Genomic DNA, 14,056 nt, shown 5'->3' on the forward strand with positions numbered 1-14,056 from the left:
AGGGGAATTAAATAAGCCTAGGAAGATAGGAGAAATCCAAATTGTATAATACTTCAAATTTCAGGTTGAGGTTTTTAATTTTACAACCTAGAGACAATATGGAATCACTGAAAATTTCTGAATAGAAGGTGAAACAGATGTGTATTTTAGAATATTGATTTGGCAGCTGTGTGAAGGATTGATTAGAGAGATAAAAAAGAAGTTGGTAAATCAATTAGGAATCTATTGCAGTAATCCAGGTGAAAGATGATAAAGGCTTGAACCAGAATAGAAGCTTTGAGTGAAAAGGAAAAAGTTCAACAGGTGTTGTGGAGTTAAGAAGGCCAAAAATTGGCAAATGATTTGGTTTATAAGGGATGAAAAGGGTTAAGGAGGATTTCAAAATTTCAAATAGAATGACTGAAATAATCATGGTGTCATCAATAGAGAAAATATGAGTAAGGTTTTAGGAAAATGAATTCCATTTTGTACATGTTAAAGGTAAGATTCCTATGGGACATACCCATGGGGATGGATTTAGCAAACAGCTGGTAATAGAAAACTTTAGTTCCACCGAAAATAATCTTGTAAAGAACAGTGTCAAGTCAAATGGTGGTGTTACAAGCCAGAATGCAAAAGAATGAGAAATGAGTAGAAGTGGAGAAATAGAAACAATGAGTGTAGAAAACTTTCTTGGAAATTGGTTGTGAAAGGGAGAATAATAGATGCATGGTCAAGTGAAAAAACTTTAAGAATGGAAAAAACTGAAAACAATAGGGAAGATGCTAGTTCAGTAGGAAGAGATGAGATTGAAGAACTTGTAAATCTTTTAACATCACAGTAAAGCAAAGATGCCATAGTATTCTGTATACGTATCACTGATTCAGTTTAGAAGACAATGTGAAGAGCTAAATCATATGCTGCTCGAAATTAGGCATAGACCCACATTTAACACCGTATACCAAGATAAGATCAAAATGGGTCCATGATTTAGATATAAAGAACAAGATTATAAACAAACTGGAGGAACATAGGATAGTTTATCTCTCAGACTTGTGGAGGAGGAAGAAATTTGTGACCAAAGATGAACTAGAGACCATTACTGATCACAAAATAGAAAATTTTGATTGCATCAAATTAAAAAGCTTCTGTACAAACAAAACTAATGCAAACAAGATTAGAAGGGAAGCAACAAACTAGGAAAACATCTTCACAGTTAAAGGTTCTGATAAAGGCCTCATTTCCAAAATATAAAGAGAACTGACTGTAATTTATAAGAAACCAAGTCATTCTCCAATTGACAAATGGTCAAAGGATATGAACAGACAATTTTCAGATGAAGAAATTGAAACTATTTCTAGTCATATGAAAAGATGCTCCAAGTCATTATTAATCAGAGAAATGCAAATTAAGACAACTCTGAGATACCACTACACACCTGTCAGATTGGCTAAGATGACAGGAAAAAATAATGATGATTTTGGAGGGATGTGGGAAAACTGGGACACTGATACATTGTTGGTGGAGTTGTGAACGAATCCAACCATTCTGGAGAGCAATCTGGAATTATGCCCAAAAAGTTATCAAACTGTGCATACCTTTGACCCAGCAGTGTTTCTACTGGGCTTATATCCCAAGGAGATACTAAAGAAGGAAAAGGGACCTGTATGTGCCAAAATGTTTGTGGCAGCCCTGTTTGTAGTGGCTAGAAACTGGAAAATGAATGGATGCCCTTCAATTGGAGAATGGTTGGGTAAATTGTGGCATATGAATGTTATGGAATATTATTTTTCTGTAAGAAATGACCAGCAGGATGAATACAGAGAGGCTTGGAAAGACTTACATGAACTGATGCTAAGTGAAATGAGCAGAACCAGGAGATCATTATATACGTCAACAACAAAACTGTATTAAGATGTAATCTGATGGAAGTAAATTTCTTTGACAAAGAGACCTAATTCAGCTTCAACTGATCAATGATGGACAGAAGCAGCTACACCCAAAGAAAAAAAACACTGGGAAATGAATGTAAACTGTATGCATTCTTGTGTTTGTTCCCAGGTTATTTTTACATTCTGAATCCAATTCTCCCTGTGCAACAAGAAAACTGTTTGGTTCTGCACACATACATTGTATCTAGGATATACTATGACATATTCAACATATATAGGACTGCTTGCCATCTAGGGCAGGGGATGGAGGGAGAGAGGGGAAAAATCGGAGCAGAAGTGAGTGCAAGGGATAATGTTGTAAAAAAAAATTACCCTGGCATGGGTTCTGTCAATAAAAAGTTATAAAAAATAAAAAGAAAAAAAAAATCATATGCTGCTCATGGGAAAAATGCCAAAGACATAAAATGATAATCTGAACAATAATTCATGGAAAGAATTTAAGACAAAAACCTTATTTTTGCCAGTTAACTAAGTTCATATTTTAACATGATTTTAAAGGAAGTTTTCTTTTCTTTTCCATTACACACACACACACACACACACACACACACACACACACACACACACACACACTTCTTCATGCACCTAAGGAATTTACCTGGCAAAGGTTTTTTTTTTCCTTCTATTTTTCAGATTGTGATTATGAATTTTAAATTTGATGTGATTTCAAGTCCTGAAATGATTTGAGATACACTGAATATATTTTAGGTTTCCTCTTAAATTGTTCTATTTAGATTTAAATAATTTTATTGTTATGAGAGTCATTATTAGTTTGTTCACTGTTTCTCTCTCGAGCTATAATTTGAATTTCAGAGCTTTTTTTTTTAAACATCTGGTTACTATATTAAATTGCTTCTTAAAAATAGCTGGAACAAGCTTTTTGAAATATTTGAGGCAACTACACCTGCAGTGTACCCTCATGTAAAACTTTCCTTTTTCACAACAGAACATGATTATTTAGGGGAAGGCAAAGGAAATGCTAATGACTCATTAATTTCCTTTCTTCTTTTCTTAGGGTACCTAAGATGTTTTCACTATAAAACTATACTTAGAGCAGCAAGGTCTTCCTGGGTTTTAACTTTTTATTAGAGAAAAACAGAAAAAATTTCTCTGTGGACATACTTGTATTCTACCTAACATCATGAGAAATAACTCTTAAGATACATCTTATATATTTCCTGGCAAGGTGCAAAGGAATACCATGACAAACCCAAAGTCCCTTCCCTCATGGGGTTTATATTCTTTGGGGAAGACAAAATATTTACACAAATAGGCAAATAAAAACATATAGAAAATAATAAAAATTAATTTCAGGGAGTGATAATTGGTAGTGGGGTCAGAAAAGACCTCATATAGGAGGTAGCATCTGAATAGCACTTTGAAGGACAATAATGATTTTCTGAAACAAAAATAAGGCAATAACATTTCAGACATGGTATACTCTTTGTAAGATTCACAACATTCTAAGGTTAATGAAAATAAGATTTCATATTGGTGTTCAAAGCAAAATTTATTATCTTTCCTTTCAAACCCATGCCTCCTCTCTGAACTTTCCTGTTACTGTTGAGGGCATCATGATCCTAGTCAATCTTAGTTTGCAACTTCAATGTCATCCTTGACTCCAATGATTTTTAGATTATAAAGGTGTCACTCTTTTATTTAGTTAATTAGATTGGCTCCCTATTAACTCGAGGATCAAAAAAACCTCTGCTCGGCATTTAAAACACTTCACAACCTTGCCCCCTCTTTTCCAATTGTCTTACACATTATCTACCTACACACAATATTCTACTCTAGGGATATTGCCTACCTGCTGTTTTCTTACATGAAACTGCATTTCCTGTCTTTGCACTGATTGTCCTTCACTGGTGCAATGCTCTCCTCTCTCATCCCCATCATTTGGAATCCCTAACTCCCTCTAAGACTCCATTGAAGTATAACCCCCAACAGAAAATTTGTCCAGTCCTCTGTTATCTTTCTCTCTGATAACTTTGTATATAACTTTACACTGATAAATATACTGATAAATGTATATGTTGTTTCCCCCATTAGAACATAAGCTCACTTGAGGGTACATTTTGTTATCTCCACAATTCTTGGCATACTGTAAGTATTTACTTAGATACTTTTTTATTGATTAATGTAAGATAACCAACAAATAAAATAAGCAAGATTATCCTTTGGTTATCTTATTGCATCAACTTCTTAAGATTTAATCTAACTCCTTTCATTTTAAGGTGAGGACTCTGAGATTGAAAAAGCTTAAATAACTTGTTTGTGGTTATATAGCAAATTAAGAGTGTTAGGAGTCAGTATCTGAGTTCATGCCTTGACACCCAATTCAGTGTTCATGTTACACTCTGCCACTTTTCGATGCTCAGACTTTGCTCACTTTTCTTTTGGTCACTTTACCCACAAAAATATAATGATGAATATAAAATGCATAGGATGTATACCCCCTAAAACACAAATCAATATTCCCCAACCTCTAGACTTTACATTTTTAGTGTTATGTGGGGATTGTGAACACACATGACATTCCAAAAGTCTTAGTCCAGTTCTAATAGCTCAAAAGATTAATAAGCTTTAATAACAAAGTTGCACTAAGAGACTGCAGAACACCCTGTATTTTCTATAGGAAGACTTTTAATCCAGAAAATGCCAAGGAGCAAGTAAGGACCTTGAATTTAGTCCACAGACCCCATTATAGTGCCTGGCACACTGTTTAAAAATGTTCATTTGATTGACTGGTCACTCAGTTTGCCTCTACATATTCATTCTTCTTATGGACAATTCTTGCCATTGAAATTATTTCAACTTATGTGTTTACTATATGACAGGATATATATTTAACACAACATTATTAGGTATGATGATACAGTGTTTTCTAATAAAATAAGCATATAAAAATACATTTCACTTCTATTATACTTAGATCAGCAGTTCTCAAAGTATGGTCCAAGATCCCTGGGCTATCTCAGACGTTTTAGGCAGTCCCTGAAGTCAAATTTATAAGAAGTTATGCCTGTTACTCTTCCCTTTTTCAACTACTTATCTTTGTGAGGTTGGATTTTTTAATACTTCAACTAAAGCAATGTATTACAAGAAGATGAATGCAAAAAACAGGTATTAGAATGCAGTTGTTTTTTACTTAGACAAATATTAAAGAAATATGCAAAAATTTGTAAAATAATGACACTTTTCAGTAAATTTTTTGTTTTGGAAAACAGGGGTTTCTCCCCATATAAATTTATGTTAACTCATAATAAGCTTATTACTGTTATTTTTAAATGATTAAAACTATTAAAATTTTTTTTTATCAATTTTAATTCCTAATACAGTAAATATTGATCTATGTAACACACAAAAACAAACCTCTTCAGGATCCTCGATAGCTTTTAAAAATACAAAAAGGTGTCCTGAGATCAAAATTTGTTAGAACTATTGCTTTAAAATACTAAATAAAATTTAACACTACCAAAAATGAGACTTCTAATACCTGAATCTTTATAGGTTTATCTGTTAAAAATAAATATCATGATGAATTACATTTCTCCTAAAGATAAGTAGATATCAGGATATTTACAGAATCAAAAAAATTGGAGGGCTCCAACTACTTTCATTTTAGAAATGAAAAAATTGAGACCCAGAGATAATTAGGTGGCATGTGCAAAGCCCCATTGCTACTGGTTACAGTGGAAATGTAAATATGACAAATATAGTTTGGTAGCACAAAATGAAAAGAAACAGATTTTAACCTTTACTGTAAAATAGAATGGGGACTACATTGTGATGTCACTAACATAGGAATAAAGCAAATAATAAAATAAGTACTTTGTAATGATTTAAAAATATTTCCAAATTTGTTATATTTTTTAAAGATGGAAATTTTGTCTGCTTCATTCTTTTAGCAATTCAAATAAAAATCTGCCACTTCAGCTGCACAAAGGAAAAATGTGAATAAAAAATTATACATAATATGGACAAAATAGTTTTGCTTACTAATAGCATCAACATCATCACAATGCTCTGATAAAGTTATATGCTCTTACAGCCTTACCAAATTCTCTTCTGTCCAAGGTTATAATTTCAGGATCATCATCGTAAATACCTAGTTGTAAAAGGACATACATATAAATACAAAATTACAAAAGAAAATATAAATTACATTTAGAGTAAAGTTTGAGTACTGTTTCTACAAAAATCAGAATATCCTAAATCTTATTTACACTTGAAAAGAACATGCATAGAAATGCTAAAGGAGAAGTCCAAAATGAATACTATCAGTAACACATTTAATGCATGAAAAATAAAGCTTGAGTATAATGATTTCATGAAACTGCTTAATACATTAATTTTATATAAATTAATCAGGAAAGAATATATCTTTAACATATTTAACATTTGTTGAATCAAAAAAAATTCTGTTGAGTATTTTATTTTTTTAAATGCTAAACATTTTTTTAATTAGACTTGTGATTTTCAAGTATAGATATCCACCCTGAGATGTGTTATTATCCTCATTTTACAGATAAAAAATGGGTTAAGCAAACTGCTCAAAGATACAAAGCAAGTAAGTTTTTGAAGCTGTGACCTTAGGTCTGACTCGAGGTCCTCAATCCGTTGATCCATCTAGAAGCCACTTACAGATTTGTGAGAGAGTATAAAGAGGCGAAGTGACTTAACAAGGATTACAGTCAGTGTGTGTTAATTAGTGGGACTTCCAAGGCCAGGTCCATAACACTAAGCCATGCTGACTTTCAACGAAGTACCAAAAGCTAATTATGAAGCCAAATTAATTGTAAACATGCATGATATTTTACACCGTGAAGCTAATGAGAATTGAATATTTTTGCACTAAAGAATATCTAGACATTAAAATTTCCCTTTATATATTTTATGTTCTAAAACTGCTAAATGATATTTAATTTGATGCCAAAAGCATACTAAGATTGCATTCGAGAACTACTGAGTACTGAAGGACCCTATCTAGGGTCTGAATCTACCCATTCTCTTCTACTCTCCTCCCCGATTTGTTGCTCTTTTGGACTTCATCCCTACTTAAGTCTTTTTATCTTAACTTCAATTTTTGTGTTTTTGCTACTTTCTCAACCCACAGAGGCTTTTATTAGAGCGCACATGAAGTATAGCATGTTTGATATAGAGGTTTGTCCTACAATTAAATTCAAGGGGAATCCCAACTTTTATTAAAAGAATTACTTCTTGCAAATATTCAAAAGATATCTCAAAAGATAGACTTAGGATATTACTGTGAATTAAAAAAAAATAAACAACCACCAATTGTTTTAATTAAAACAATAACCAGAAGATGATTTACTACCCTCAAAATTATGTCAATAATATATCTAATAAGATATTTAATTTTATTTGAATACTATGACATAGTAATAATGGGAGAAACAAGTAAACAGATCAATCAGAGTTATTATATGGTGCTTTAAGGTTTACAAAATAAAAACTAAAGCCTTCAATATAATCTTAATTAAGAACCACAAATTTTGTTAAGTTATCATAAAAGTGTCTTACCAAAATCATATCGATAATAGTTCCAGCTTTCATACTGGCCCCTTTCTTGATTATCCTCAAGTCCTTTTTCTCCATATTTATCATATTTTTTCCGAAGATCTTCATCTTTCAATACTTCATATGCTCTATTTATTTTCAAAAAGTCTTCATGAGCATTTGGGTTATTCTAGTAAAGAAAAATGGTAGACACTAGTTACAAAGTCACAAACTTAGGTTTATCACTTACAGCCCAGCTACAGAATTTATTCAAGAAATCTTGGGAAAGTATCAGTGTTATGACACTGATGACAAAATAGAAAGAGTAAATGACACAAAGATGCTAAAGGTTGAAACCTATTTTCTATATCTTATAACCATTATAAAGTATGAGAAGGATATTAAAAAATAAGCAATGTCTCCTCTAAGGATGTGCTAGGATTAGTTCAAACTTCTTTCTTTAACTTTTAATGTGAACCTTTTAGGAAATCAGTTAAGAAACTACAATTAACAGGTTGATTTACTGTTTAATGACTGTCTAAATTTGAGGAAGTGATAAAAAATTAATAATGTAGATTAACCTTAAAAGTATATTTTATGTCCATTATTTTCTTTCTGTAAGGCCAAATGTTACATATTTACTAGTAATCCCTGACTTTACTTCACTTTTACTACTACCTCCAAATGTGGCCAGATAGTATAGATACATGTAACATTCAAGGAATGCATTTGAGGAAAAAAAGATTACTAAATCTTCTAAAAAAACATAATGTGGTCACCTTACTAAAACCTAACCAAAACATAAATCATGGTAGCAACATCAATTATATAGTTCATTTCAACATATGATAAAAAACTATTTTGCAACTGTGGAAAGATATAAAATCAGTGTACTAAGAATTAAGAATAATTCAATATAAGTCTTTGAAATACTATTCATTAGTTATGAATACATAAGTTATAAATTATAAATGTTCTAGAAGCAAGTTATTATATTTTAATGACACTTTTTACATGGCAGGCCTAGATTTAATGGCATAGGAGAGAAACCTTTCATTTGAGAAGTTAAAAATAAAAATAACTTCTATTAAAAGAGAACTGACAACAAAAACATCAAATGAAGTAGAAAGTAGACCTTGTGCATCCATGTAATTCAAAGTGCCCTGAATTGTTTTACTCTATTATGTAAACAATCTGTTCACCTTTAAAAATGTTTGCAATTACAAAGTTGTATCAAGTATAACCTACTTATGATTTCTTCCTCCTTTACCCTGATGAAAGATTAAGAAACTCATTTAGTTTAAGAATGAGAAGTAGTAGATAAATTGTAAATCCATTTTGAATTGTTATTTATTTCTCAAAAATAGCTGAAGTTACAGTTTTGGTTGATAGTACCCTTAAAATACTTGATATTTTGTTTGTAAGTTTGTTAACTTTACATAAGTTTATAAACTCTTTCAAGTTGTTTTCTCCCAACTGTATTAGCAAAAAAAAAAAAAAAAAAGCAACTATTCTTTATTTTTAATCACTGTTAAGAGCTTATCTAAGTTATAATATTATAATTATCTCTCTCTTTCACACATACACAATGTGTCCTCCAGGGAAAGAAACAAATGAAACAAATTTATTTTCTAAAATGTTTAAAATAATCAGTTTCCCTTCAATTGTTGCACTATTGCTGCATTTATATTAATAGTCCTAGATGCCATATACACATACACACACACACACACACACACACACACACACACACACACACACACACACATATACATATACATACACATATATATGGGGGATATTTTGGCATAAACCATTTAATGTCTTCATTAACAGTCCTTCAGCTGTTACAGCTTCTCTTTTCTAACATAGCAAGTGAAAAAATATATATTGTAGTTCTAATGCATCAATATGCATCATTTAAAATTCTAAATTTATGACAGGATTAAAAAATATTCAAAATGAGGTAAAACAGTTTTATTAAACATCCTATCATTTCAGTAACTTTATCAAAGATGTGTAAAAATAATGCCTCAATATGCATCACTTAAAATTCTAAATTTATGAAAGGATTTAAAAAATATTCAAAATGAGATAAAACAGTTTTATTAAACATCCTATCATTTCAGTAACTTTATCAAAGATGCGTAAAAATAATTTGTACCTACCGGATTTTTATCAGGATGTAACTTCAATGCAAGCTTCTTGAAAGCTTGTCTTATTTCTCTACTATTTGCTTCTTTAGATATTCCAAGTAAACTGTAAAAATCCTTATCAGTGTAGACTAAAGTAGTTAGGTATACTAAAATTAAGAAACAGAGAAGAGTCCTTTTCTTGTCTCTAATACAATCTTCTTTCTTTAACCACCCTTCCATCCTTTTTTTTTCTTACATAAGTTCTAATTCAAGTAAATATTAGGCTATTACAGTCAGTTCAGGTTGAACTTTAAATCTAGTACTGTACTTTGAGAGATGAAGTCCATATTAGTCCATAAATGAAGCCTGGTCTTCTGTGAAAATTGTAACCTGAAAAGTAGTAAATCGGGAATTTAAAATCTATTTCAACTACAAAAGTAAATGACAGAACTTATTTATCAAATGATTAGATTAGAACTTTTAGTTGTGCTATGTGGCTATACCTGTCTATATAAGCAAATAAAGTCAATCCCTTAGGCTCACTAAGGGGAACAGCTCTGCTTCAGAAATCAAATGGAATTTTGTGCAATAACTCAGGGAGACAAAAGATGAAGCTGCCAATCAAAAAGAATGATCAAGAAAACTCCTACACATGAATTCAATATCTAAATGTCCCAATAATCTCCAATTTCTTTTCCTCTTTAATTGACGATCATTTTAACTAAATTTCACTTTTATCAAGTTGTTTCCCAGGAAGCTGATAGTGGGGGAGATAAGTAAGGCTCAAAAGAGAGTCCCCTCAATTGCCCAAGAAATTTTGTTCTTCAATAATTTCAGTTGTGTCTGACTCTATGACACTATTTTGGGTTTTCCTGATAAGATACTGTAGTGGATTGCTATTTTCTTTTATATCTCATTTTACAAATGAGAAACTGAGGCAAGTAGAATTAAGTGACTCGCCTAGGCAAATCACTATCTGGTCTTAAAATAGGAAGTGTCGGAGTCCTGATCTGAACTCATAAAGATGAGTCTTTGTGATTCCAAGCACAGTGCTCTATTCATCTGCCCTGCCCAAGAAATAGATTTTAATAGATATATATAAGAATTCTCAACTTATTTTGATGAGTAATTTATATATTAGACTACTTTCTCCTAACTTCTCAAGGAAACTCAATTAGTAACGACAATTTAGGGGTTGCATTGTGTTGTATATAAATTTACTTATAAAATGGAATCCACATTGCAATTAAATACATTTACAATCTAATACAGCAAAACCAACTTCACTTAGATAACAATAAATTCAGAGTAACAAACTTTAGTCACAAAGTCCTTTAAAAACCAATAGAGTTCTTGATTATGCACATTTGTTATGAAGGGTTTCTTTGCTTTTTTTTTTTAATTGGACAGCAGAGAACGATAAAGGAAATGCTTGTTAATTAACAAAAGAGTAAAATAATTGACCAATTAACTGACATTTATTAAGCACCTACAATGTGCCATACATAGTGCTGTTACATGCTTCAGACACTTACTAGCTGTGTGACAATGGACAAAGCATTTTACCATCCTTATCTTCATTTTTCAATGGAGATAATAGCATCTTATCTCACAGTATTTGTTGTGAAATCAAGTGAGAAATCAAGTACTATTTAAACGCTACTATCATCATCATCATCATAAAACTCAAACAGAACACTGTCAATCTCAGTTCCTCTTCTGGTCTTTTTCATCAATTAAGTCTGCACAGTAGATAGAGGACTAATATGGAATAATCAAGCAGATGCAAGTTCACTTACTAGTTGTGTGACCTTGGAAAAGTCACAGAAAATGTCTGCCTCAGTTTCTTCTTAGTGAGAGTATCAACCTCGCAAGATTGTAAGAAAAAAAGTGAGGTTAAAATCGGTAAAGCCTTGTGCAATATGCAATATAAATAATTATATAAATAACCCTAAATTATATAAATAATAAATTAATATGCAATAAAAATGTTAGCTATTATCGTTCTAAGTTTATATATATATATATATATTAAAAAAGCATATATCTTTGTGTTATATTTCTTACCTGTGTTTTGCTGGTCCTCAGCTCTAATCCATTTCCTCCCTTTCCCCACTATATACAGCCACACAAGCTAGGAATAAATACCGAGGCTGCAAAAATGTCAAGAAAAAGCAAAACAACGCTAATTACTAAAACTAACAAAACCTTGACTCAGGTACACTGAGACCTCTGTTAGCACTCCTGTACAAATCTCAGTCCCTGGACGCGGTGTATCTGATTGCAGATTCATACACTAGGAAAGAGGGGGCCGGTTCCCTCTCCTCTTGCTCCCTTCTCCAGGCCCGGGGCCGGGGTTGGGAGGGCCCCCGATCTCTCAGGCTGGAGGAGGGCGGCGGAGCGCAAATCGAGGCTGCGGGCAACAGAAAGCGGTGACAATCCGCGCTGGGCCGAGCGTGGCGAGCCAAGAGCCGTGGGAAGCGCGCTCGGGGGACCCACCGGCGGCGACACAAGTACCACCGAGGGGTGCCTGGGAAGGAAGCCGGCGGCACGGGCACCGCTCTGGGAAGGAGAGGCCCGAGAGGAAGATAAGGCGGACGGCCGAGGGAGGGGCGGAGGCTACAACTTTCGCATCACCTTTCCTGAGACAAGGGGCCTTGTCCCGCCAAGTCACGCCGCTCCTCCCGGGGCCATTTCTCACGGGCCGGGCTTCCCCTCAGGGGGCCGGACGCCTCGGGCCTTTGTCTCCGCCCCGAGAGCCCCCTCAGAAACCACCCGACCTCTTGCCCACCCGCTCAGGGGCCCGGAGGACGAGAGCGCTCGGGGGAAGGGTGTCCGCGGCGGTTCGGGAGAAGGGGGTACGTACTAGTCCGACAGCCGCCCGGCCGGCAGCCGAGGGGGCAGCCCGAGAAGGAAGCGGAGGGAGAAAGGGAGGAAGAGGAGGAGGAAGAGACTGCAGCCCGGCTGGCAGCCCAGGGAGCTCCTCCGGGCTGGCGGCCAGGCGGGGTGGGAGGGGCGGGCCGAGAGAATGAGAGGCGTGGTTTGGGCAGGCAGTCGCGGAGCATTGTGGGAGAGGCGCTGGGGCGGAGGAGAAGAGGGCGACGGGGATCGCCGGAGCCTACGAGACTCGGCCGGCTCGCCACGGCTGACGTGTCCTGTTCCGGCTTTGGTTCCGGCTCCAGGCCTAACCCGGATCTCGGAAAAAGCCGGGTCCGAGCTTTTGTGAAGCAGAAGCCGGCCTTGGCTGCTCGCTCACGGGGAAGGCGGAGCTCCCTGGATGCTCCCCCCCCCTCCCATCTCCATGGTGACTTAGAAGCTAGAGGCTAAGTCAGGAGAAAGGGACCGCCCGTCCTAGGTTGGGGAGCGTCCCTGCCTCTCCTGTCCTGGGACGCTTTTTTCCCGCTCCATTCTCGAGAAACTGAATGGGATGAGAGAGGAGAACTCTTCTGAGAAGAACGGTTGTCTAAAGGAAACCTGATAAACCTTTTGGTAACTTTTTGAAGGCTTGCTTCCCCAGGGAGTGCTCAGTGCTGATTATGAAGGACCTAAAAAGACATTTCCCCTAACTTTGCACGTAGCCCTCCGCACCTGAAATTTACTCCTAAAAGGAGTTCCCATTTCTCCAAATCCCCAGTTTCCTGTGAGGCCTTTCTTGGCCGCTCCTCCGCTCTTGAACTTTTCTAGTCTCAAATTAGTATTTTCTCTGTATACACACCGTGGCCCTCTTTGTGATAGTCATTTCTTATTCTTACTAAAGTCTATTCTATGCCTTATATCTGCACACTTAAATAGCCCTGTGGTTTTGATTGAATCACATCAACTTTGATTTTGTCATCAATAAAATGAAAGAATTGGACTGATTCATAACTCATATTCATAAAACATTTTGTCGTTGATAAGGTATGCTGATGTTGGCTCCTTTCCCACAATATCCCCTTCTTTCCTCAAATTTGTAACTATCTTTCTTCCCTACCCTTCCTGTGTATTTCTTGCCTCTACTCTCTTTTTCCTTGTACTCCAAGGAACTCCTATCTCTGTTTATTTCCCACTCCCCAATTCCTATCTCTGTTTAAAACAAATAAAACCCTTCCCTTTGTGTTTAGCCTCTTCGGTCTAACTTCCGTGTTGCAATCTGGCAAACCTGGCTCCAAAAAGATATGCATGCATCTACCCCAAAGCAATCAGAGAGAGGAAAAAGACTTACTATACAAAAAGATTTTTAGCAGCTCTTTGTGGAGGCAAAACCCTGGAAACGGAGGGATTGCTTTTCAACTGATTTGCTAAAAAGATCGATATATGAATATAGTGGAATTCTCATGTCAAGAAATGTTGAAGGGAACAGTTTTAGAAAAATGTGGGAAAACTTATATGAACTGATGCAAAGTAAAGTGAATATGTTCAGGGGAACAATTTTTGTTATAACATTGTAAAAATGAACAACTTTGATTTTAGAATTTTGATACAGTG

The 14,056-nt window shown here is 35.0% G+C and overlaps 1 protein-coding gene across 5 annotated transcripts in view; it reads right to left on the reverse strand.

Moving 5' to 3' along the window:
- The window catches only part of DNAJC10 (DnaJ heat shock protein family (Hsp40) member C10), a 37,178-nt gene extending 24,547 nt beyond the window's left edge, over positions 1 to 12,631 (reverse strand). For 2 of the 5 annotated variants that reach the window (XM_031960361.1, XM_003764026.4), the window contains exons 1-5: positions 11,657 to 11,892; positions 11,389 to 11,456; positions 9,623 to 9,979; positions 7,479 to 7,644; positions 5,992 to 6,042 (exon numbers count right to left, since the gene is read on the reverse strand). In XM_031960361.1, coding sequence (XP_031816221.1) covers positions 5,992 to 6,042; positions 7,479 to 7,644; positions 9,623 to 9,829 — 424 coding nt within the window. In that variant the 5' untranslated portion in view covers positions 9,830 to 9,979; positions 11,389 to 11,456; positions 11,657 to 11,892. Of the gene's footprint in view, positions 1 to 5,991; positions 6,043 to 7,478; positions 7,645 to 9,622; positions 9,980 to 11,388; positions 11,457 to 11,656; positions 11,893 to 12,226; positions 12,292 to 12,455 lie in introns of those variants that run through there. The other 3 variants (XM_031960358.1, XM_031960359.1, XM_023499324.2) reach the window with 3 other exon arrangements.
- Positions 12,632 to 14,056: the final 1,425 nt, after the last annotated feature.

This window comes from Sarcophilus harrisii, chromosome 3, assembly GCF_902635505.1.
Source record: "Sarcophilus harrisii chromosome 3, mSarHar1.11, whole genome shotgun sequence".
Classification (NCBI taxonomy): Eukaryota; Metazoa; Chordata; class Mammalia; order Dasyuromorphia; family Dasyuridae; genus Sarcophilus; species Sarcophilus harrisii.